Source organism: Capra hircus, chromosome 7, assembly GCF_001704415.2.
Source record: "Capra hircus breed San Clemente chromosome 7, ASM170441v1, whole genome shotgun sequence".
In the NCBI taxonomy this organism is placed as follows: Eukaryota; Metazoa; Chordata; class Mammalia; order Artiodactyla; family Bovidae; genus Capra; species Capra hircus.
In genome coordinates, this window is record NC_030814.1 from 90,445,673 (window position 1) to 90,471,807 (window position 26,135).

General features: G+C 50.2%; 1 protein-coding gene across 1 annotated transcript in view; it reads left to right on the top strand.

Moving 5' to 3' along the window:
- Window positions 1–26,135, top strand: part of ATCAY (ATCAY, caytaxin) — a 40,178-nt gene that overhangs the window by 5,020 nt on the left and 9,023 nt on the right. The window contains exons 3-10 of the mRNA XM_005682575.3: window positions 12,307–12,365; window positions 16,748–16,969; window positions 18,499–18,684; window positions 19,084–19,186; window positions 20,938–21,069; window positions 21,946–22,032; window positions 23,878–23,976; window positions 24,667–24,702. Coding sequence (XP_005682632.1) covers window positions 12,307–12,365; window positions 16,748–16,969; window positions 18,499–18,684; window positions 19,084–19,186; window positions 20,938–21,069; window positions 21,946–22,032; window positions 23,878–23,976; window positions 24,667–24,702 — 924 coding nt within the window. The remainder of the gene's footprint in view (window positions 1–12,306; window positions 12,366–16,747; window positions 16,970–18,498; window positions 18,685–19,083; window positions 19,187–20,937; window positions 21,070–21,945; window positions 22,033–23,877; window positions 23,977–24,666; window positions 24,703–26,135) is intronic.

Below are 26,135 nucleotides of genomic sequence, written 5' to 3' on the forward strand. Positions count from 1 at the left end.
AGAAGTCCCTCCCTCCCACTTTAATGCAAGGAGTTTATCCCAGGGAAATGATGCCCAAGTTAGTTGCATAACCATCTGGGAAGGAAGGTCAACGAGACTGGGCACATTCACCCTGGAAAGGAGAACTTGGGTAGGAGTTCCAGCTCCAGAAGCTCTCAGTGGGTGAGGGTGCTGAGGGCAGCACTGGGCTGAGAGACAGGCATGAAAGGTTTGAGTCTAATCTAGGCTCTTTGGACTCAAATGGCCCCATATGTGCATAGTTTACATGCCCATCCTTTCAAAAGCAGAGCAGGCTGATGGGGGAGGTCTAGAGCTTCCTGCCAACCTGTCCCAGGAGAAGCCGTGATGTTGAGGGCATCACCCCCTCATTTGAGAATCTTGGGCTTCTTGGCAGTCTAGTCCTTTTCACCCAAATCCTTGTGGTTCATCTTCTTCTTTTTTTTTTTTTAAATATTTATTTAATTTATTTATTTGGCTGCCCCAGGTCTTAGTTTAGGCATGCAGGATCTTTAGTTGTGGCATTCAAACTCTTAGTGGCATCATGTGGGATCAAGTTCCCTGACCAGGGAGCAAACTTAGGCCTCCTGCATTGGGAGCTCAGAGTCTTAGCCACTGGACCACTAGGGAAGTCGCCCTTGTGGTTCTTAAAGCAATAGATGCCCCACACCACAGTAACCAAGAATCTCTTGTCTGCCCAGTACCATTGTCTTCAGGAAGACTTAGTTTGAGAAGGAGATGGCAACTTCATTGGAGTCAAGCTCCTATTCATTCACTGTTAGAATGGTCTTTGTTCTACATTCCCCTGTGAAAGTCTTTCTCTTCAACTCAATACAAGGAGCACTGTTGCCTGGATGTGTAGAAAGGGGTTTCATGGGACTTCCTGGTGGTCCAGTGGTTAAGACTCTGCACTCCCAGTGAAGGGAATGCAGGTTTGATCCCTGGTCAGGGGACTAAGATCCCACATGCTGCGTAGTTTGGCCAAAAATTTTAAAAGGAAAGGGATCTCATGATACCTGGCAGTTTGGGTGAATTAAAGATCATTTTTCTAACTTTTTATTTTGTATTGCGGTATAACTGATTAACAACGTGGTGGCAGTTTCAGGTGAACAGTGAGACTCAGCCGTACATGTTCACGTATCCGTTTTTCCCCCAACTCCCCTCCCATCCAGGCTGCTACATAACATTGAGCAGAGTTGCCTGTGCTATACAGTAAGTCCTCGTTGGTTTTCCATTTTAAATATAGCAGTGTGTACAAAAGTTTTGGCAGGGGCTCCTCCCATGGCTAGAAATGCCCCAGAGTGGGCAAGAGCCGGCCACCTTGAGGAGCTGTCCCTCATCTGTGAAAGGTCTGTTTTGTCCCATGGAAAAGGTGGAATTAGATGGGGTGATCTCAGTGGGTTCCTTGTAGCACCAAGCACTCTGGGAGTTTAGAAACATCTCCAACCAGTCTCAGCATCGCTCACCCTGTGGTCCCATGAACTCTGACCTCCACTGAGACCAAAGCATTCCCAGGTCTAGACTTCAAAAACCTTCTGTTTCAACCCCACCTCCCCAGGAGGCAAACTCCAAGCCTTCCTAGACATTAAAAAAAAAAAAACAAAACTCACCTTGCTCACGCTAGTTTTATTTCAAGCGACACAGCGGAAACAAGACGGCACAAGCTGTGGAACCAGACGCCAGGGGGTTCAGATTCCAGTTCTCTGATGGGCTTGTGCGGCCACCTCACACAGCTCTTTGAGCATCTTTGTGCCTCAGTTTTCCTACCTGTAGAATAGGGACAGTCATTCCTGGCTCAAAGTGGTTTGAGAAGTTGATGCTGCCTGTAGCATCATTTTTCTTTTCCTTCTTTTTTATATATTTATCTTTTGGTTGCACCTCAGAGGTAGACGGGATCTTAGATCCCCAACCGCGCACCCCCTGCAGTGGAAGCTCAGAGTTATAACCACTGGACCATGAGGGAAGTCGCAACATTCTTCTTTTTTTTTTTTTTAAGTTTTCTTTGGTATGGACCATTTTAAAGTCTTTATGGAATGTGTTGCAATATTACTTCTGGTTTTGGTTTTTTTATTATAAGGCCGGTGAGAGTCTAGCTCCCCAACCACAGGGATTGAACCCTCAGCGCCTGCACTGGGAGGCGAGGTCCTCGTCACTGGACCCCAGGGAAGTCCCAGCATCATTGTTATCAGCTTGTATCTCCTTCACTCTAGTGCCTTTTACCCATCCCCCACCCCCCATAAAAGAGACCCTCCTCTCCCAAGCCTCCTTGAGACAAAGTGGGGCTGACTGCAGCTGCACGTGTGAATTTCAAGTGAGTTTCCCCAGCTGCAGAGGGCTTCTCTCCCCCATTCAGTGGTTCAGTGTTCACAGGATAGTGGCTGGCTGTGCAGCCCCAGGTTGGGAACATGCCTTCGTTGAGGCGCGCTGTCCTCATTCTGGGAGGAGTGAGTAAAGCTCCTTATATAGCGTCCAGATGCAGCCCAACATAAGCACCTCTGTCTGAGTCAGACAACCCCTGATTCTATTCCTTCCAGCACAGCAATCCCTTCCTGGGGCCTCTCCCAGCTTCCCCCGCGTGTGTCCGGGCATGCACACTGTGCCTATTTCCTGTGGTGTCTTTCCGCACTTCTGCAGATTCCCATGGACTATAGCTGAGGGCTGCCTGGAGACGACCCATTCACTGCCTCCTTTGCCCATCCATTCATCCTATCAATGTGCACCAACTGTGCCAGGCCGTGGGTGAGACGCTGGGGACACCTGGCAAACAGGAGAGCTGCCCTAATGGGGTGCTGGAAGAATAGGGCAGACAGGCAGTCCCTTATAACCTCACCGGCCAATGGAAAATTGAAGCTGGGTTCTTGGCACCTGGAGCAAGCCCGGGTGGGGTCTGACTGGGTTGGGGAGGTTAGAGGAGGAGCTGACCTTGAGCTATGAAGGATGATGAGGGGAGAACAGGGAAGAGAGGCTGAGGGTAGCAATCAAGCATTCCAAGCAAAGAGAGCAGCATGTGCAAAGGCCCTGGGGCCAGTGGAAGCAGATTGAGGGACTGAAGGAAAGTTGGATGGGGAAACTGAGAACCTAGGTGGGGAAGGGTTTAGCTAGCATCTCACAGCTAAGGAGGTGGGTGCAGGATTAGGTGTCTCAGCCTGTGGGTTTTGTTTGTAAATCTTTTTTCTTTTTTAGTGGGCTGTGCTAGGTCTTGCAGCATCCGAGCTCTACATTGTGTTTGTAATTTTTTTCCCTTTCCTTTATTGGATTATAGTCAATGATACCAACCAACAGAGGATGAGATGGTTGGATCATCGACTCAATGGACATGAGTTTGAGCAAACTCTGGAGGATAGTGAGGGACAGAGAAGACTGGCATGCAGCAGTTCATGGGATCGCAAAGAATCAAACATGACTTAGCAACTGAACAACAACAAATAGTTGATTAACAATGTTGTGTTAGTATCTGCTGTGCAGCAAAGTGTGTCAGTTATATGTATACATATATTCACTCTTTTTATAAATTCTATTCCCATATACGGAGAAGGCAATGGTGACCCCACTCCAGTACTCTTGCCTGGAAAATCCCATGGACGGAGAAGCCTAGTAGGCTGCAGTCCATGGGGTCGCTAAGAGTCAGACATGACTGAGCGACTTCACTTTCACTTTTCACTTTCATACATTGGAGAGGGAAATGGCAACCCACTCCAGTGTTCTTGCCTGGAGAATCCCAGGGCGGGGGAGCCTGGTGGGCTGCCGTCTATGGAGTCGCACAGAGTCGGACATGATTGAACTTAGCAGCAGCAGCATTCCCATATAGGTCATTACAGAGCATTCTAGAGAGTTTCCTGTGCTATACAGTAGGTCCTTATTAGTTATTTATTTTATATATGCTAGTGTGTATGGGCTTTTCCAGTGGCTCAGTGGCAAAAAAAAAAAAAAAAAAAAAATCTGCCTGCAGTGCAGGAGACACAGATTCAGTCCCTGGGTTGGGAAGATCCCTTGGAGGAGGGCATGGCAACCCAATCCAGTATTCTTGTCTGAAGAATCCCATGGACAGAGAAGCCTAGTGGGCTACAGTCCATAGGGTCGCAGAGTCTGACATGACTGAAGCGACTGACCACACCCAGTATGTATATGTCAATCCCAATCTCCTGATTTATCCCTCTGCCCTGTAACTTTTTATTCTGACATAGTCCCAAGCTTAGAAAATAAAAATTATAAGAATGGTGTACAGAATGTCTGTAAACTTTTACCCAGATTTGCTGACTTGAGATTTTGTCGATATCCCTTTACTGTCCTCCCTCTCCCTCCTCTCTCTGTCTCTCTCGGTGTCTGTCTGTCTGTTGTCTGTCTATCTAGCTATGCTCAGTCTCTGTCTACATGCACCCATCCCTGCACAGGGCAGGCCAAGCATGCTCCCTCTCCGAGTTCAACGCACACACAGCAGTGATTGCATGTTGTCCAGCTCAGCAGTCCTGGACACTGTCAGGCAGGAGCCGTGGGTTTAGGGCAGGAAGTGATGGGGCGCCCTGAGCGTCCACGGTCCCCCACCCACTCCAGCATTTCTCTTTCCTGAACTCCAGCGACACTGGACTGTCACAACAGAATACGGCACGTGGGGCAGCTTCAACAGCAGGTGTTTATTCTTGCACAGCTCTGGATGCTGGGTGTCTGAGATCATGGTGCCAGCAGGGCTGGCTTCTGGTGAGGGCTCTCCTCCTGGCTTCTTGTGACCTGGCGTTTCCTCTGTTCTCAGTGGTGGAGAGAGAGCTTTCTCATGGTTCTCCCTCCTCTTGTAAGGCCACAGTCATAAGGGATCAGGGCCCCACACATTTTTTTTTTTGACTGCTCATGTGGGATCTTAGTTCCCCAACCAGGGATTGAACCCCCACTTCCTGCAGTGGAAGGGTGGAGTCCCAGCCACTGGACCACCAGAGAGGTTCCAGGACTACACACTTTTGACCTCCTTCCATCTCAGTTGCCTCCTAAAGACCCTGTCTCCAAACTCAGTCATACTGGGCATTGGGAGAACACAGTTAGGTCCCGAACATCCTGTTTGCATCCGCTGAGCCAGCGTGACTGCCGGGGGTGAGGTGGGAGAATGGGGGGCGAGGGCTGGGAGGTCTGTGATTCTGCTCACAACCCCGGGCTTTCTTTTTTAAAAATATTTCTTTACCTTGCCAGGTCTTAGCTGTAGCTAGATTCCCTAGTTGCAGCATGTGGGATCTAGTTCCCTGACCAAGGATTGAACACAGGCCTCCTGCACTGGGAGTGTGGGGTATTAGCCACTGGACCACCAGGAAAGTTCCCCCACAAGGCTTTCTGATGCAGCCAAGATGTGATGGTACTGGGGAAGACCAGAACAAGATGAATGGGAAAAGGTGTCAGAAAGTGCAAAGAAGGGTAGATTTATCTGAGTGTCTGAAACCACCAAAGTTGCCTAGAATTTTTGAAGGCCTCTCCGCAGTTCCCTCGACTTAGGTTTGCAAGAGTCCTATTATAAGCCCAGGAGCTGCTAGTCCAGATTTGAGCCTCAGAAGAGCCTACTTAATGCTCAGAAGGAGTTTTTGCTGTTACCCTGCACCAGAGGTGGCTGTGGATCAGGCAGAAGCAGAGGCTGGGAAGCCCTGGAGGGGAGACTGAGGCAGCGTGGCCAATCTGAAGGCCATCGAAGCCTGGAGCAGTTTGGGAAGCAGTGCTCAGTTGTGTCCGACTCTTTGTGACCCCACGGACTGTAATCTGCCAGCCTTCTCAGTCCATGGGATTTCCCAGGCAACAATACTGGAGTGGGTTGCCATTCTCTTTTCCGGCGATCTTCCCAACCCAGGGATCAAACCTGTGTCTCCTGCATTGGCAGGCAGATTCTTTCACCACTGAGCCACCTGGGAGGCCGCTTGGGAAGCAGGAGGCATATTCAGAGGTCCTGGGGCCCACAGTTTATTCCGAATTCCTTTCTTTCACACTATGAGTAACATTAAGACGGAGTCGGACCTGAGGGTAGAACTAGGTCTAGGGGCCACCTCTGGAGCCAGAACCAGTGCAATGTCAGCTGATTCTGAGTGACAGGTATTTCTTGATTTTGGCCTTTCCCCGCCACTTGCAAAATGTGCCCTGATTCAATCTTTATTTCAACAGACCTTTGCTGAGGGCTGCTTCTCCCAGGGCCAGGCCTGTGACTCACCAAAGCAAGCGAGGAAGAGGCAGAATGCAGGGGTGAGGTGGAGGTCAGGTTCAGACAGGGTCTTCTGGAGGACACTGACCCAGCCTCAAAGGCTAAGCAGTTTCACTGGGCAAAGAAAGCAGGGAGTGGCCCCTCTAGTCAGCGGGGCAGGATGTGCAAAGGCGCTGGGACAGAGAGGACCTTCGCATGGTAGGCACTGCAGTATGTAAGAGAGCCTGGTTGGATCACAGGTGTCGGGCTGGAGGGTTCACAGACGTCATGTCCAGAAGGAATGCCCAGAAGGGAAATTTGGATAGTGCTTTAACAAAGTACACACGCTGGCTTAAAATAAGAGACGTTTCTCTCACAGTTCTGGAGGCTAAACCTCCAAAGTCGAGGTGTCGGCAGGGCCAGGCTCCCTCTGCAGGGGCTCGGGAAGGTCCTCGCTGCCTCTTCCCGCTTCGGGGCGGGGCTGGCCATCCTTGACGCTTCCCGGCTTGCAGATGCATCACTCCTTGCCTCCATCGTTTTTTTTTTTAAGCTTGTGTTTTATGTTTTCGTTTTTAAAAAATTTTTTGGCATTTAGTTGGTTTCCAATATTGTGTTAGTTTCAGGTGTACAGCAAAGTGAGTCAGTTATCCGCACATATGTGTATCCATTCTTTTTTAGATTCTGTTCCCATATAGGTCATTACAGGGTGCTGAGTACAGTTCCCTATGCTGTACAGTAGGTCCTTATTAGTTATCTATTTTATGTATAGTAGTGTGTATGGTTGGATAGCATCACTGGTTCAATGGACATGAGTTTGGGCAAATCCCAGGAGACAGTGAGGGACAGGGAGGCCTGGCGTGCTGCAGTCCACGGAGTCGTAAAAGTCAGACTTGCCTTAGTGACCGAATAACAACAACAAAGTATGTATATGTCCATCTTAATCTTCCTATTTATCCCCCCACTTACCCTCTGGTAACCATAAGTTTATTTTCTACACCTGTAACTCTTTCTGTTTTGTAGATAAGTTCATTTGTACCATTTTTTTAGATTCCACATATAAGCTATATCATGATATTTGTCTTTCTCTGTCTGACTTACTTCACTCAGTATGACAATCTCAAGGTGTATCCTTGTTGCTGCGAATGGCATTATTTTGTTCTTTTTTATGGCTGTAATAGTCCATGGTCTATAGGTCCCACCTCTTCTTTATCCATTCATCCATCCGTGGACATTTAGGTTGCTTCCATGTCTTAGCCATTGTAAATAGTGCCGCAGTGAACATAAGGGTGTATATATCTTTTCAAATTTTGGTTTTCTCTGGATATATGCCCAGGAGTGGGATTACTGGATCATAGGGTGACTCTATTTTTAGTTTTTGAAGGAACTTCCATACTGTTCTCATAGTGACTGCACCAATTTGCATTCCCACCAACAGTGTAGGAGGGTTCCCTTTCCCCCACACCTTCTCCAGCATGTATTGTTTGCAGACTTTTTGATGCTGGCCATTCGGACCAGTGTGAGGTGGTACCTCATTGTGGTTTTGATTTTGCATCTGCCTGCATCTTCCCATGGCCCTCTCCTCTGTGTGTGTGTCCAAACCTCCCTCTTCTTATAAGCCCACCAGTGAATCTCGTATGACTTCATCTTAATGATGTGTGCAACTATTCCAAATAGGTCACATTCCTAGGTACTGGGAGTTCAGACCTGAGTTACGTTTTGAGGGGATGCAAGGCAACCCACGCCAGAAGCATAAAGCCACACTGTACACCTGGTGGAGTCAGGGAACCCCACTTTTCACATGGGTTTCCCAACACAGACAGAAAGCAGGTGCTACATGGAGCCATCTGGATCCACTTGGAGTTTGTGAAGGAGTTTCAGGTATGCAGAAGCTGAGATCTTTCTGATGCTTGGGGAATTAACCCCAGTACTTTGGCCCTGTGATGTGAAGAGCTGACCCATTGGAAAAGACCTTGATGCTGGAAAAGATTGAAGGCAGGAAGAGAAGAAGGCGACAGAAAGTGAGATGGTTGGATGGCATCACCGACTCAATGGACATGAGTTTGAGCAAACTCCAGGAGTTGGTGAAGGATAGGGAAGCCTGGCGTGCTGCAGCCCATAGGGTCACAAAGAGTCAGATGCAACTTAGCAACTGAACAACACTTGGCCTTGAAAGCTGCAGCACTGTGGACCTAAGGGGCTGGCGCACATGTGCAGACTGGGCACAAGAGGGCAGTAGTGGGCAGTGACTGGACTCAGCTCCGCCGGTATGAATGGTCCAGCCCTCCCTGCTCTCCCTGGTTTAACCTTGGTTTCCTCCTCTGTGAAACGGTCTTCTCCCTGCCTCATAGGGATGCTGTGAGGAGCAAATAAGATGATGCATTTCAACAAGATGTCAACATTTCGACACAGGGAGTGTCCTGCCATGGGGTAAATGACGGTTCTAGCTGATTCTAGCACAACAGGACTTCAGCCTCAAACTGACGGGTGCAGGGAAGGCAGAGTCAATGAGAAAAGGAACTAGAAGGAAATTCCAATATCCAGGTGAGCAGGGGTGGTGGACAGTCAGCTCCTGGAGGTGGTTACCATACAAGGAGGGCAGATCTGATTCAAGAAAAGACTGAAATCTAGAGTTTTTGTGTCTCATCTCTGATTTGACAGCGAGTTAAAAATGTTGTGAAATGCTGTGTGGGCAGGACAGAGCTAGCAGCGGTTCATCAGCTGCCAGTCTGTAATTTGGGAGCACAATTTCGGGTAACCTTGCAAGTAGGTGGTGTGCTGCCTGTCCTCTGGAACCCTGGACGTATTCGTGAATTACCAGCTGCCCTCCCCATGTTCAGAGCATGGGTGTCAGCTACAGACCAGAGGTACAGAGCAATGTGTACATGAAACAGGCATGGGAATTGTCTTATCTCAATCTGAAAGAAAGATGCCTCTTTAAAACCTTCTGACTTAATCCGAAACTTGTTTTTTGCTCTTTTAAATGGAGGTGAGATTTCCATAATATAAAAATAGCCATCTTAAATGCACAACTCATCTGTTGTGCAACCATCAACTCTATTTAGTTCTAAAACATTCCATCACCCCAAAAATGAAACCATTCCCATCAGCAGCCACTCCCCATTTCCCTGGCAACCACGAACCCACTCTCTGGGTCGGTGGATTTGCCTGTTTTCAATGTCTCATATAAACGGAATCACACCCTGTGTGTCCTTCTGCATCTGGCTTCTCTCACCGAGCATCTTATTCTCAGGGTCCCTCCCTTATTCTCAGAGTGTCAGCGCTTCTCTCCTTTTCGAAGCTGAATAATATTCCAGTCTGTGGACGGACCATGTTTTGTTTATCCATTCATCACTTGATAGACATTTGGGTTGTCTCCAGTGTGTCATGCTGCTGTAAGCATTCGGGTATGAGTTTTTGCATAGATGTGTGTCTTCATTTCCTTTGCACCTCTGCTTAGTTTTGACTTTTGACCTCCATGAGAGCAGGGCATCACCCAATTCATCCTTTACCTCCAAGACCCACCAATACTCCTAGAAGATAGCGGTTACTCAAAGAACATTCAAAGGATGGTGAATGGGAGAAAAGTGGGCAGAGTAGGGGAAGGGTGTGGAGGAAGAAGCATGATTATATTCCATCCTGCAGAGGGTGCCAGCTCATGCCCTACGAAGAACAGAGGCGATAGAATAAATGTGTCCTTATTGTTGCTCAGCCACTAAGTCGTGTCTGACTCTTTGCAGCCCCATGGACTGCAGCACACCAGGCTGTCCTCCACTGTCTCCCAGAGTTTGCTCAAGGTCATGTCCATCGAGTTGGTGATGCCTCCTCCTCTGTCGCCCCCTCCTCCTCTTGCCCTCAATCTTTCCCAGCATCAGGATCTTTTCCAATGCGCCGGCTCTTCACGTCAGGTGATCGAAGTATTGGAGCTTCAGCTTCAGCATCAGTCCTTCCAATGAATATTCAGGGTTGATTTCCTTTAGGATTGACAAGGGACTCAAGAGTCTTCTGCAGCACCACAATTCGAAAAGAAAAGAAAAAACACCCTACTGTCCTTCTCCATCAAAACAGTTCCCCGTTTAGCTGAGCTGGCACTGCTGAGTTGTAGAGATGAGTTACCGCTGCAGTGCCTCCCTGAGTCAGCAGGCCCTGCAGCTGGAGCCCCTGACAGACTCGTGTGCTCTGCAAACCCTTCCGCCTTAGTATTTCCCTGGGGAGCAAAGGAGCCAGAGCACGTGGGTCAGAATCAGGCAGAGTGAGTTGTGGTCCGAAAAACAGTCTGGGCATTGCCAGGAAAAGCAGGTCTTATTTTGCAAATTTGTGCTCCACCAGTTAAAGGGGCACAGATGCATAGCTGGCTGCCTTTCTCTTTTTAAAATTTTACATTTTAGTAGCTTTAGATTTACAGAAAAGTTGCAAGAATATTACAGAAAACTTCCAAACACACACCTCCTGTGATTAACATCTTAGATGAGGCTGATACCTATGTTACAGTTAATAGACTGTTATTGATACATCATTATTAACCAAAGTCCACAATTTATTGAGATATCCATAGCAATTTTCTCCTAATATTCTTTTTCTTTCCTAGGATCCCAGCCAAGATCCCACATAACATTTAGTCATCATGTCTCCTTAGGTTTCTCTGGGCTATGACAGTTTCTCAGACTTTAAAGAAGAAAAAGATTTTTTGATGTGGACCATTTTTAAATTTTTTATTGAATTTGTTACAACATTGCTTCTGTTTTAAGTTCTGGGCCAGGAGGCACGTGGGATCTTAGCTCCCCTGACCAGGGATTGAACCCTCGCCCCCTGCATTGGTAGGTGAAGTCTTAACCATTGGACCTCCAGGGAAGTCCATCACAGACTTTCCTTGTTGTTGATGCCCTTGATGGCTTTGAGGACGACTGGGGTCAGAGATTTTGTAGAACTTCCCTCCATGGGAGTTTGTCTGGTGTTTTTCTCATGGTGACCCTGGGGCGCTGGGTGTGGGGAGGAGGACACAGGTGAGGGGCCGTCTCATCCATCATCTTGGGGTGCCTGTCCTCAGCATGACTCTTCTTTGGTGTTGACCTGCATCCCGGGCTGAGGTCGTGCTGGTCAGGTGTCTCGACTGTAGAGTCACGCCTCCCTTTTCCCATACTGTCCCCTTTGGGAGGAAGTCATTGTGCCCAACTCATGCTTACAGAGAAGTTACTCCCTATCTTCCTGGGGATAGAGTGTTTACATACATTATTTGAAATTCTTCTGTGCAAGAAAAATTTGTCTCTTCTCCCCATGTTTATTTATTCAATCACTTGCTTGCTTCTTTATGGACTCGTGGACATTTTATTTTGTACTTTGAATCACCATCCAATACTTCATGATATGTTTCATTGGTCAGGCCTGTCCAGCGTGGGCCATGGAGAGCGCTCTCAGTTGTCTGCTGTGTCTATCGGACAATTTCTGGCTCATCGGAGACCAAACCCTGTGGGGTCAGCACATGAAGAATGCTGCTTATATTCCAAATATAATATAGATGAGACCCTCCTTTTCTCTGGGCCCCAGCTTTTACTATCCAAAAAAAAGGTTTATGGGACTTCCCTGGTTCACCTTCCAATGCAGGGGGCAAGTGTTCCATCCCTAGTGGGAGAGCTAAGATCCCACATGCGGCAAAAAATAAAATAAAATAAAAACATTTAAAAAAAAAGGAGCAATATTGTAACACATTCAATATGAGTGTATGTTAGAGGCTTCAGTCGTGTCTGACTCTTTGGCCCACCATGGACTGCAGCCTACCAGGCTCCTCTATCCATGAGATTCTCCAGGAAGAATACTGGAGTGGGCTTCCATGCCCTCCTCCAGGGGATCTTCCTGACTCAGGGATCGAACCTAGGTCTCTGCATTGCAGGCTGATTCTTTACTATTTGAGTCACCAAGAAAGCCCAACAAATCGTCCACATCGAAAAAAAAAGTATTAAAAAAAAAGGCTTAATATTTGTTAGATTATCTGATGAGAGCCCTCTGGCACTGATGGTTTGTGATTTTCTATGCTCATGAACAGATGTATTTTCTCCCAATGATTTCCCAAAACTAAACAAATTCTGTTACTATCATTCTGTCTGAACTCCACGCTTCTGCGGCTGGACTTGTGGTGCCTGGTGGCTGGTGTTCACTCCCGGCTGGGTCTGCAGGCCACTCCCAGAAGAGACGGGGATGGACTTGCTTGGCAGCCCCACAGAAGACACGTCCTGTAAGTTTCCATGCGTGCAGAAATGGACACATGATCTGGGCTCTGCCCAGGACTGTAACTGTAGAAATGTCAGAGGCCATGCCTCCTGGATGGAATGTCACAAAAGGGGGTTGTTCACCTCCAAGGCCTGTAGGGAAAAGCAACTGTGATGGTGACCCAGAGATGTGTGTGGAGTCAGTGTGTGGTGTTTCTGTGTGTTCTTGAACTGGTGGCTCAGCCTCTTTGTGACTCCAGTTCCTTATGTACTAAATGCAGGTAGTGAGCCTTCCACAGAAGGATTAAATGAGATGATTTATGTAAAGTGCCCGGGGGAATGCCAGGCATAAAATCAGGAGGGCTCTCCTGCCCTGAGCACCCGAGAGGGCTCACGGGTCTGAGGACCCAAAGGCCTAGACTCTGAAAACAGGGGGTCTAGGGCAGCGAGACGGGCTACCTCAAACACTTGCTCTCCTCGATGGCATCTCCTGGCAGAGCCCTGCTGAGAGCTCCCATGCAGCCCGCATCTCCCCCATGCAGCCCATCACAGAGCCCACCCTAGAGAGGAAAGACTGCCCAGAGAAGGATAGCCACATCCCTGAGGTCACACAGCAGCGAGTACCAACTCCGCCTACCCCTGTACCATACTATGCCCATGAGCCAGCTAGAGGGATCAAGCTGTCCCAGGTCCCTGGGGCCAATCTGTATGGATCTGAATGGCTGGTCACCCTAGAGTGCCAGCCATTTTTCCCACCTGAGCATACATTCTCTGCCCAGTGTTGTCGCATCCCCATAGGGTGACCTTGAGTGACTCCCTTCTCCCCTCTGGGCCTCCACTTCCCACTTCTGTAAAACGAGGGGTGTGTGGTAACAGTACCTCACTTCCTAGGTGTGACTGCCTCAATGATGGCCCCCAAAGGTATCCAGATTCTAATTCTAGGAAACCACAAATGTTCCCTCAGGTGGCAAAAGCAATTTTGCAGATAGGATTAAGTTAAGGAACTTGAGGGACCTCCCTGGTGGCTCAGTGGTAAAGAATCCACCTGCCAGCGCAGGAGACGTGGGTTCAATCCCTGATCCGGGAAGATCCCACATGCTGTGGAGCAACTAAATCCATGCACCACAACTACCTAGCCCACGCTCTAGAGCCCATGCTCAGCAACAAGAGTAGCCACCTCAGTGAGAAGCCTGCGCCCCGCAACTACAGTGGCCCCTGCTCACTGCAACTAGAGAGAGCCTCCATGCAGCAACAAGACCCAATGCAGGCAAAAATAAATGAGCAAATAATTAACTTTTTTTAAAAGAAACTTGAGACGGGGGATGTGAACGTTAATTGTATAGAAGCCAGCTACATGGGCAAACATGATTCTAGATATTTCCGTTGATGGTGTTTTCTAAATGAGATTTAAATTTAAATTCATCCACTTTGAATAAAGCAGATTGCCTGTCATTGTGTGGGTGAGCCACATTTAATCAGTTGAAGGGTTCAAGGTGTGGGGGCGTTGGGGCAGGGAACTCAGGTGTGATTCATCCTGGGCAAAATTCCTCTCCAACTGTGAACCTATGAAATCAAGCAATCTCTCTGCTTCCAAAGTACAAAGGTGAGACAGGCACAGAATAGATATTCCCACTGCAAATGGGAGAAATTGGAAGGATGAAGGGGTCACAAGTCCCAGCGAGTCTGAAATTTGGCAGGGCAAATTCCACCAGGTTTTTTTAAAGGCAAATTCCATTAGGTTTGAAGGCTGAAGAATCATCCTCTTTGGTTCAATGCCCTTTCCTCCGGGTCCTCATGGTGACATTGCTGCCTCTGTGGCTCCCTGCACTTTCAATCTTGCAGTCACCATGCTGTGATCCACAACCAGATCCCACCAGCATAAGCAGCAGGATTCTTTTTAACATACTTATTTCTTTGAGTAGGTTGGGTCTTAGTTGTGGTGCACAGGCTTATTTGTTCCATGGCATGTGAGATCTTAGTTCCTGGAAGAATGAATGAATGAAAATAGTCACTCAGTCATGTCCGACTCTTTGTGACCCCATGGACTGCAGCCCACCAGGCTCCTCTGTCCATGGAATTCTCCAGGCAAGAATGCTGGGTGTGTTTCCATACCCTTCTCCACGGGATCTTCCTGGCCCAGGGATTGAACCCAGGTCTCCTGCATTGTGGGCGGGTTCTTTACCATGTGAGCCACCAGGGAAGCCAGAATCAAACAAAATTCCCTGCACTGAAAGACAGATTCTTAAGCACTGGACCACCAGGTTAAACAGTATTTTAAATCAAGCGCTCCTGATTCACTGCTCCCAACACACTTCTCATGAAAAAGGCAGGGTAAGTTGAGAGGACTGGAGTCATATCCCTGGGAAGGTCCCTGCCTCAATGTCCCCATCTGTAAAATGGGTAATATTTCCCATCACACAAAGTCATGGTGAGAGCAGGAAATTACGCCAGTGCCTCACATATAGCAGACACTCGGTAAACATGACTTATGGGTTTTTTTCCATTTTATTTATTTATTTATTTTTGGCTGTGCCAGGCCTTCACTGCTGTGCAAGGGTTTTCTCTAGTTGCAGAAAGCGAGGGCTATTCTCTGTTTGCAGTATGCAGGCTTTTCATTGCGGTGGCTTCTCTTGCTGCAGGCTCAGTAATTGTGGTGCTTCGGCTTAGTTGATCCGAGGCATGTGGGATCTTCCCAGGTCAAGGATTGAGCCTGTGTCTTCTGAATTAGCAGGCAGATTCCTAACCACTAGACCACAAGGGAGGTCTGTACCTTGCGTCTTTATAATTTTCTGCCAAAATGCATATTTCTATACTGCAGTCTCTTGAAGCAGTCTGACCTGTTGCTTATGGATCGAGAGCTTCAAAGTGAAAAAAAATATACATATATATATACATATGAGATTCAAAATGAAAAAAAAGGTAGTCCAAGGATTTCCCTGGTGGTTCAGTGGCTGACTCCAAGCTTCTAATGCAGGGGACACGGGTTTGATCCCTGCTCAGGGAACTAGATCCCACATGCTGCAAGTAAGACCAATCAAAGCACAGTCAAATACATAAATAAAAATAAATACTTTAAAAAAATGTGGTCCAGTTAATTATGGATCTATGAATGTCATCCAATATAAGAGAGGGGTGAGATTCTCCTTGATGTTGCTCAGTCGCTCAGTCGTGTCCAACTCTCTGCGACTCCATGGACTGCAGCACACCAGGATTCCCTGTCCTTCAATATCTCCTGGGGTTTGCTCAGACTCGTGTCCATTGAGTTGGTGAGGGACTCTCCAACTCGTTTATTAATTTTGTCTTCAAAGGCTGTGTATTGAAACAGGGAGAATTTCTGGGGTCTCTGGAAGGTCAGCCTCTTTTCCCAGAGCTGCCTTTGGGGGAAGGGATGGCTTTCCTCCCCTTGTAAACCCCATAAGCCTGAGGGGTTAGCTCTGCTCCAAGGGCTGTTAGATGGCCTTAACCCCTTGGGGGCAGCCCAGGAGGTGAAACCACCTTTTATAAGGAGACCAGAGTCCAGGCTAAGCGTCTTTAGGAGGAAGTGGTCCACCCCCATGGGCTTCAGAGTGATGTGGGAAGATCCTGCCTCCCTGTGCCTCAGTTTACTCATCTGTCCAATGGGGCAGTAGCAAGGCTGCAACTGACTCAGCAGTAAAGAATCCACCTGTCAAGGCAGGAGATCCAGGAGACACAAGAGACACAGATTTGATCCCTGGGTCAGGAAGATCCCCTGGAGGAGGGCATGGCAACCCACTTCAGTATTCTTGCCTGGAGAGTCCCATGGATAGAGGAGCCTGGCAGGCTACAGTCCATGGGGTGGAAAACAGTCAGACATGACTGAACACACATATCTGTCTACAGAAGTCGGAACATGAACATGGGGGCTAGGGCCTGGCCTGTGTTATGTGATCACTAAAAGTTAATTGTTAGAGTCACACATCCCAGAAAGGGAAAAAGCAGAACTCGGACATTCTCCATCAGCCTTAGCCAGAAGGAACAAAAGGCGCAGATACTGGCAGGTCTGGAGCTCAATCTGAAGACCAGGCTGCCTGGGGTCTAATCCCCATGTCATTGTTTGACCTTGACTCGACTCACCTGTGAGTCCCATTTTGTAGATGGTAAAACTGAGTCAAGCTCAGAGCAAGGTGGCACTGCAGGGTCACAGAGCTGGTGGGTAGCAAGGTCAGGCTCTGAACCCAGGACTGTCCAATGTCCAAGTGTCTGCCCTTGTCCTCCGAGTTGAATGGTTCCATTAACTGCTGCTGTGAAAGGATGTTGTCTGATTTCTGAGCACTCCCCATGGCAGGGCAGAACAGATCTCTGTAGGATCTGGAATAGGAGAAGGGGAAGAAAAAACAAGCAACTATTTGGTTTTGCTTTGACTTTCTGTTTTCCCTTTCCCCCACAGCCCCTCCCAACACGCTGAACTTCAATGGGGCTCATCGTAAGCGAAAGACGCTGGTGGCCCCTGAGATCAACATTTCCCTGGACCAGAGTGAGGGCTCCCTGCTGTCAGATGACTTCCTAGACACCCCCGATGATCTGGACATCAACGTGGATGACATTGAGACCCCTGATGAGACCGACTCACTGGAGTTCCTGGGGAACGGCAATGAGCTGGAGTGGGAAGGTGAGGTCGGTCGCTCACCATCCCTACCCGACCCCCAAATCGGACCCCAGTGCTCCTCTCGGCTTCTGGGGCCATCTTGCCAGAGTCCCCTCCTCCTCCATTCCCAGAGGTTCAATGCGGGCAGGGCTTCTTTTGTTGTTTTGGGTGGGGTGGGGGGTTTGGCCACGCTGTGTAGCATTTTAGTTCCCAGACCAGGGATGGAACTTGTTCCCCCTGCATTGGAAGCATGGAGTCTTAACCACTGACTCACCATGGAAATCCTGGGGTGGGGTTTCCAACCCAAGACTCCCAAAACAGGCCCTGGGACTGCACATGCATTCTCTCGTGGACTTGTGGACTTTGCTGGGAGACGTGTCTTTCACCCGATTCACTTGATCAAAGGTGATCAAGACCAGAAGGAGGGGCCGCCCCCTGATTCCACAGGTGTACGTGGAGCGGGTCTTGATTGCCATGTAGGGGTAGGGTAGAGAGGGCAGGGACCGTCGGGAAAACACGGTGCCTGCCTGCTCTCAGGGCAGTCAGAAAGCAGGGCTCTGGGTAACAGAACAAATGGGCACAAGGTAACTGCACCTGGTCGCTGGTGCTGTGGGAGAAATAGGTGATGGGAGAGGGCAGGGGGGCTCATTCAGGCAATTCAACCCTCCCAAGGGACACTGGGCCACATTTGGGGGCATCTGTGGTTGTCACAACTTGGGGGATCCTGGCATCGAGGGGGTGGGATCAGGGATGCTGCTCCACACCCTGTAGTGCCCAGGACGCCCCCCACAGGCAGTGACTGGCCCTAAATGTCCACAGTGCCCAGCCCAAGACACCCTGAACCAAGCTTCCTAGGGTGAGGAGGGTTCTTCTGCAGGGTTGTCGGGACTGGCCTCACTGGGTGGGTATTACTGGAGCTGATATTCCAAGGCAAGAACACAGGTCAGAAAGATAGCAACAGGGAATTTCCCTGGTGGTCCAGTGGCTAAGACCCCATGCTCCCAATGCAGGGGCCCAGGTTCGATCCCTGGTCAGGAAACTAGATTCTGCATGCTGCAACTAAAGATCCTGCATGCTGCAACTAAGAGGGCGCAATCAAATAAGTACTTTTAAAAAAGGTAGCAATGGTGGTGTCCATGGGGACGGAAGCAGGGGCACGGCATTTGTTGGGTGGATGTGAAATATGAAGGGGAAAGAGATCGAAGATGGTAGCTGGGTTTGGGGCCTGAGCAGCTGGGGAAACAGCCAGGCTATTTTCTGAGGCGGGGAGATTGCAGGATGACAGATGGGCAAGAGACAGATAATTTCAAGAGTGGTTAAGGACCCCCGAGAAGCCCAGAGAGGGAAAAGAAATGTGTGCAAAGTCACCCAGCAAGAAATGGGCTCTACCCGGAAAAAGGGTGAGGTGAGTGGTCTTCCTCTGGCCTGGGGAGGAGAGGAAGAGGCTCTGTGGCCACGGACGGCCAAGGCAGCCCTCCCAGAGAGGGAGGCTGGGACGAGATGTCCAGATTCAGGCGTCCCTCCTTCTCACCCTCCCTGCTGCCCTGCTCCAGATGACACCCCCGTGGCCGCTGCCAAGAACATGCCTGGGGACAGCGCGGATCTGTTTGGGGACGGCTCGGCGGAGGACGGCGGCGCAGCCAATGGGCGTCTGTGGAGGACGGTGATCATTGGGGAACAGGAACACCGGATCGATCTACACATGATCCGGCCCTACATGAGGGTGGTGACCCACGGAGGTGAGACCATGCCCCGAGGTCCCCTCCTGGCTCCAACAACTAGAGGGCCCAGGAGCGGTCCTCTCTGAACCTCGGTCTCTTCTTCTGAGCCAGGGGGATGTTCAGCTGTAGTGTCTAGGTGTGCAGGGATGAAACTCACATGGGGGCAAGGCTTAGACACGTGGGGGCACACCAGAGGTACCCATGAGGGTGGCTGGCATCCCCCATGGAAGGTGTTTTCTGGCTTCTCTAGCCAGGCTGCTGGGGCTCAGAGCTGTGTCCTCTGAGTATGGGCAGTGGGTGGGAGGGGGCCGGCCAGCTATGAGACGCATGCATGGGGCAGAGCACAGGGCAACTCAGAGCTGGAAGAGGGCTCTGCCCAGCCCTGCCCAGCTCTGCTCACCAGCTGCCTCTCCGCAGGGTACTACGGTGAAGGTCTCAACGCCATTATCGTCTTTGCTGCCTGCTTCCTCCCGGACAGCAGCTCCCCCGACTACCACTACATCATGGAGAACCTCTTCCTGTAAGTGACCTGGCCGCTCCATCCCAGCTGCCCACAGTTCTGAGGTTCCCAGCTGGTGGGCAGGACAGGCAGCAAGGACCACACTGGGTGGTTCTGCCCGGCACCAGGGAAGGGCTCGACCACGGGCAGACCAGGGTGGGCTTCCCCGGTGGCTCAGCGGTAAAGAATCCACCCGCCAATGCAGGAGACACAAGAGACATGGGTTCGATCCCTGGGTTGGCAAGATCTCCTGGAGGAGGACATAGCAACCCACTCCAGTATTCTTGCCTAGAGAATCCCATGGATAGAGCAGCCTGGCAGGCCCCGGTCCTCAGGGTCCCACAGAATCAGACTCGACTGAAGCGACTGAGCGTGCATGCCCACTATGCGATAGCCACAATGCTAAGGGCTGTGTATGTGAGAGCACGTGCCTCCCCAGCAAGACTCTGTGGGGCAGTTACAGTTGCCTCCCATTCTGTGGCTGCAGTGCTTGAGGCACAGAGAGGTTAAGTCACTTGCCCAAGGACACACAGGTACAGTTTTGCTAGGATGGAGACAGATAATTAAGCATAAAGCACCTGGTAGGACTTCATTGGTGTCCAGTGGTTAAGACCACACCATCCTTGGGTTCTTAGTGCAGAGCTGTGGGTCTGATTCCTGGTTGGAGAACTAAGATCCTAAAACTCACTATATGCCTCCTGGTGTGGCAAAAAAAAAAAAAAAAAAAAAAAAAAAAAAACCTGGCAGATGACAGTAAGAGCTCAGCAAATCGTTATCACTCCTATTTTCATTATTATGAAGATTTCCTTCTTCCTCGGGAGACGGGGGTGAGGGTGCCAGGTGGGCCAGAGGAAGAGGAAGTACCCATGGAAGGTCAGATCAGAAAGTGGCCTGACTTGCCAGGGAGCCCAGTTTCCCTGATTTACAGATGGGGAAGTGGAGGCTGAAAGAGGAGAGGATTCTTCTGAAATCACTTAGGGGGAGACAGGGCTGGGATGGACCCCAGGTCCCTAAAGTCAGGTGCAGTGGACCACTGGCTTTGGGTATCTGTCCCCCAAGGGCATCTGGGGCTGTTGAAACTTACATTCCAGAATTAATGGAGACATTAGATGAATTCAAGGGTATAAATCACTTGGTACCCAGTAAACACTCAAAAAAATTGTTTAGTTGTTAAGTTGTGTCCAACTCTTTTCGACCCATGGACTGCAGGGCGTCAGGCTTCCCTGTTCTCCACTGTCTCCTGGAGTTTGCTGAAATTCATGTCCATCAAGTTGGTGATGCCCTCCAACCATCTCATCCTCTGTGGTCCCCTTCTCCTCCTGCCCTCAGTCTTTCCCAGCATCAGGGTCTTCTCCAATGAGTGGGCTCTTCCCATCAGGTGACCAAAGTACTGGAGCTTCAGCTTCAGCATCAGTCCTTCCAGCGAATGTTCAGGGTTGATTTCCTTTTAGGATCGACTGGTTTCATCTCCTTGCAGTCCAAGGGACTCAGTTTTTAAAAAAACAAACAAAACTCCTCAGTAAGATAGTAACAACTACTATCACTGTGCCCACTGACCCAGATTTTGGGGGGTGTTTGGGAGTCCTCTGCTCCCCTCCCCGCTATCCGGCTGAGCATGCCAGGACAGCCAACGACACCTGAACAGGTGCGACACAGCCAGCGCAGGTAGAAACAGGAAGGAGGGGCGCCAGAGGGCTTAGGCCCGGGGAACCGGGCTTCCTGACTCTGAACCAGTCCTGCCGGGTCCCTGGTCCTCTGTGCCCCATGACTAGGTACGTCATCAGCAGCCTGGAGCTCCTCGTGGCGGAAGATTACATGATCGTGTACCTGAACGGCGCCACGCCCCGGCGGAGGATGCCGGGCATTGGCTGGCTGAAAAAGTGCTACCAGATGATCGACAGGAGGTGAGTGCGTGGGGCTGAGGGACCGCCTCGCACTGAAGTCCCTCCCACTCTGAAAGGGCCAGACTGGGCGGCTTCGACACCAGACGTGTGTCGTCTCCTAGTTCTGGAAGCTAGAAGTCCTTGGTCAAGTTGTCCGCAAGGTCGGTTCCTTCTGGAACCGTGAGGAAGAACCGCCCCTGTGCACGCCTGGGTGCAAATGCCCCCTTTTATAAGGACACGCCAGTGACTGTGGGTTAGGCGGCAGGCCCTGCTGGGATATGATCTCACCTTAGCTAATGACCCCTGCAGTGGTCCCGCTCCCAGACAAAGAGGGCTGCAGTTCAACTCGCCCGTAGCAGGCGCTTAGAACTGGGGGCCCTAGAAAATCTTTTAGGAAGGAAAGGTGATGTGGCCATGCAAGGGCTTCCCAGGTGGCGCTAGTGGTAAAGAACCTACCTGCCAATGCAGGAGACGTAAAAGATGCGGGTTCAATCCCCGGGTCGGGAAGATCCCCTGGAGGAGGGCATGGCAGCCCCATCCAGTATTCTTGCCTGGAGAATTTCATGCACAGAGGAGCCTAGTGGACTGCAGTCCATGGAGTCACAGAGTTGGACACGATTGAAGTGACTTACACACGCACGCACATGGCCACACAGTCAGATCCTCAGAATCTAAATTAAGAGGGAGCCGGGGCCAGACATGGGCTCTGCCACCTGCAGACTCTTCCAGGGGTGGAGGGGGTGGGCTTAGCTTAACCAAAACTCAGTCTCCTCCCCATCAATGGAGATCATCAGAGCACCGCCTGGGCTCACAGAGTGGGTGACACCCCTTGGCTACTCCCTCCCCGGGGCTTTCCCCCCAGGGAGCCCATATTGCTCTCTCTGCCTCCCCACACAGACTTCGGAAAAACCTGAAGTCCTTAATCATCGTCCACCCATCCTGGTTCATCCGCACCGTTCTGGCCATCTCCCGCCCTTTCATCAGGTGAGATCGTGATCTGAGTCCAGATACCCACCTGGGTTGCCATGTGTCTTTTTTTTTTTTAATCACCATTTTCCAGCTCCTCTTTGGGGAGTCTATATTGTTGCTTTACACAGTTTAAAATTGGACTTCCCCGGCAGTCCAGTGGTTAAGATTCTGTGCTTTCAGTGCACGGGGATTTGGGGTTCCATCCGTGGTGGGGGAACTAAGATCCCTCATACTGTGTGATATGGCCACTATATGGACCTTTGTCGGCAAAGTGACGTCTCTGTTTTCTAACACACTGTCTAGATTTTTGTCATAGCTTTCCTTACAAGGAGCAAGCGTCTTTTGATTTTATGGCTACAGTTATCATCCAGTGATTTTGGTGCCCAAGAAAATAAAATCTGTCACTGCTTCCACGTTTTCGCCTTCTATTTGCTATGAAGCGATGGGACCAGATGCCATGATCTTAGTTTTTTTTAAATGTTGGGCTTCAAGCCAGCTTTTTCAGTCTCCTCCTTCACCTTCACCAAGAGGCTCTTTAGTTCCTCTTTTTATTTTTTATTATTTTACTTTTTGGCCATGCTTCTCAGCATGTGGGATCTTAGTTCCCCAACCAGGGATCAAACCCAGGCCCCCTGCAGTGGAAGCTCCGAGTCCTATCCACTGGACCACCAGAGAAGTCCCCATTTGATTATTTTATGACTTATTGTACAGTTACTTTCTCTGAGCCTTAGAGAACGTAACTCATTGTTAGAAAACCTGATTTGACCTTGAAAAGGAGTTTATTTGGCATTGTACCAAAATTAGATTTAAGGTAATGTTTTTTTTTTTAAAAATCACGAGTTCAAAGCCCCAAGCTGGTGACCAGTCACATCAGTAGTAGCCAGCGGCCAGAGTTGGATTTGGACAGGAAGAAGCCATTCACCCGGGAAGAATAGAAGATGAATCAGCAGTCCCCACGTGCACCTGTCTCATGCCCAAGTGACTACTGGTGCCACCAGACAGTGACGATTGTGCCATGAAAGTGTTCTTGGGAAGACTGACACAGAGGAGCACCTCCTGGGGAAGATGGAGCCTGGAGTCTGATAGTAATAGCATCTTGTCCCTCTCTGCTTTCTTCCTTCTTTCCCTCTCTGCTCAAAAGTCCATATAGTCAAAGCTATGGTTTTTCCAGTAGTCGTGTATGGATGTGAGTTGGACCAAAAAGAAGGCTGAGTGCCGAAGAATTGATGCCTTCAAATTGTGGTGCTGGAGAAGACTCTGGAGAATCCCTTGGACTGCAAGGAGAGCAAACCAGTCAATCCTAAAGGAAATCAACCCTGAATTTTCATTGGAAGAACTGATGCTGAAGCTGAAGCTCCAGTAGTTTGGCCACCTGATGCAAAAAGCCGACTCATTAGAAAAGACCCTGATGCTGGGAAAGATTGAAGGCAGGAGGAGAAGAGAGCGACAGAGGATGAGATGGTTGTATGGTGTCACTGACTCAATGGACGTGAGTTTGAGCAAACTCAGGGAGAGAGTGAAGGACAGAGAGGCCTGGTGTGCTGCAGTTCACGGGATCTGAAAGAGTCAGACACGACTGAGCGACTGAACAACAACTCTCTGCTCAGCAGGGACTGGTGTCAGACACATGGCTCAGGAGCCTTCCCTTCTTGCAGGCGGAGACCCCAGGTTCTGCTCTGTACCCGCACCAGGGGCAGGGGCTGAGGTCTGGCATGGGCTGAGAGGGAGGTTTGGGTGAGTGTGCTGGGCATCCTGGAACGGGGCTGCATGTGCATCCCTGGCTGCCATCGCTCCCTCTGACCCTGAGTCACCACCCCAAGGGCTGGCTTTCAGACATGTCCCTCCTTCTCCTCCCGCCAGCGTCAAGTTCATCAACAAGATCCAGTATGTGCACAGCTTGGAAGATCTGGAGCAGCTCATCCCCATGGAGCACGTGCAGATCCCAGACTGCGTGCTACAGTGAGTGTCTTATGCCGTGGGAGCACTGCCCCACCTCCATCCCCATCATCCCCAGAGCTGCTCATCTCCCAACCTCCCATGCTCTGCCAGTCAGGCTGCCAGAGAACCAGACCTGAGTGGGAGAGCAAGACAGAGGGAAATAGAGTGAAACAGGCGCCTGTGAAATGACAGAATACAGCGGACCTGGCCCCTCTAGTGCAAGCAGAGGGGCCAGTGAGTCCTGGCCCCTGGCTTGTCTTTATAAATAAAGTTTTATTGGCACACAGCTATACTTGTCCATTTACAAACCATCCACGGCTGCTTTCGAGCTACAACAGAATCAAGGGGTTGCCACAGAGACTGGTCTGATAAGCTGAAAATATTGACTCTCTGGCCCTTTGTGGGTGGCAGGGAGCATCTGTAGACAAAGCCACATTAATAATTAATTGCTTTATCCTGGCTTTGTTTAGGGCAGATGCTAGAAATGTCTGCTGAGTTGCAGCAACACCAGACACTGGAATATGCCAGTAAAACAGCTATCCCTGCCCTGAGGTGGGATGAGGTGGGGCTTTGTAAAGTAGCTGCAGGCTATCCTGTCTGCTCTGAAGCCTGGCATGTGTTCAGATGTGACAGTGAGACTGCTTTCCTGTTCCCAGAGGGGAGAGGATTCCAAGGCCACCTCTTAAGCCTTCTCCTTTTTCTGTCTTCCAGGTACGAGGAGGAACGGCTGAAGGCCAGGAGGGAAAGGTCTGTGCGGAGCGGCCCATATTCTGGCTGGGTTGGGGCTGGCGCTGAGCTGGGTCAAGGCTGGGGGAAGCCAGCGGCTTCAACTCAGTTGGGACCCATGTCACGCACACATGTGTTTCAAAGCCTTGCCTTCTCTAGAAGGACTGGAGTCAGACCCAGGCTGGAATCCAGGCTCCCCTGCTCAGTCTCAGCATAAGATTAGACAAGTGAAAAATTCACAGCCATCCTGCGGGTTATCATGAGGAATTAGGACCAGTGTAACCCACTGGGCAAAAATAGTGGGCTCGGTAGAGTCCTTCTAATGATGCTGATGACAGTGGGGGCTTGGCCCCGGGGAGCCTCCTAAGGCCCCCAGGTTGAGCCCTCCACCCTTCAGGAGGCCGCTCTCCCAGCCTCGGCCACCCCCCGGGGCTCACCCCCAGGTCCCCCTCCGCTCCCTGCTTTCCAGTTTCCTCCTCCCTCTGAAACCATTGATGTCAGATTGGGACTCGAACCCAGCCAAAACCCACAGTGCCTTGTTTCAGGACCTGATGAAACTCGGGTTCTTGAAGTCTCACCGCAGAATTTAGTGAAAGACAAAGTGATAGGTAAGAGGTGGATTTATGCAGATGCAGAGAGAACTACACTCCACAGACAGAGTGTGGGCCGTTGCGGAGGGCAAGCGTGGCCATGAAATGTGGTATGGTTAGTTTTTATAGGGTGGGTAATTTCATAGGCTAACGAGTGGGAGGATTATTCCAACTATTTTAGGGGAAAGGGTGGAGATTTCCAGGAATTGGGCAACTGCCCACTCCTTGGTCTTTTGACAGTGCCTTGGAACTGTCTGTGGTGCCTCTGGGTGTGTCATTTAGCTTACAGATCGAGGATCAAGGTCTAATCAAAGTCCTTTTGTCTCTCTTCTTGGACCTATTTGATTCTTATTTGTTTATGTTGTGTCCTTGGGCTATGTCATTCTTTCAAAAGTTGTGCCCTGCCTTTCCCTCCTGTTACACCTCTGGAGACCCCTCATCCCTCTGGGGACCCTTCTGCTCCACGGGGTTCCCCTCTTGCCCTCAAGGGCTCTCTCCTCCCTCCAGGCCAATCCCTCCACCATCCAGGAAACCCTCCACCCTCCAGGGTCCCCATACTCTGCAAGCCCCCTCCTTCTCCCTTCCAAGGGCCCTCCACCATCTGGGAACCCCCCTAACTTCCAGTTTCCCTCCTCCTTCCCAGGGCCCCCTCCATCCTCCAGGGCCCGCCTCCCTCTGGGCTCCCTCCACTCTCTGGGACCCCTTCTGTCCTCCAGGGACACCTCCAAGGGCACTCTCTGCCCATGTAGGTCCTGTGGGTGCAGGAGAGAGGGGAGACAGAGCAGGGGTCCCTCTGGATGTGGAAGAGAGGGGAATCCATCTACTGTTCCCCTGCCCAGGGCCCTGGGGATCCTCCTGGGGGCC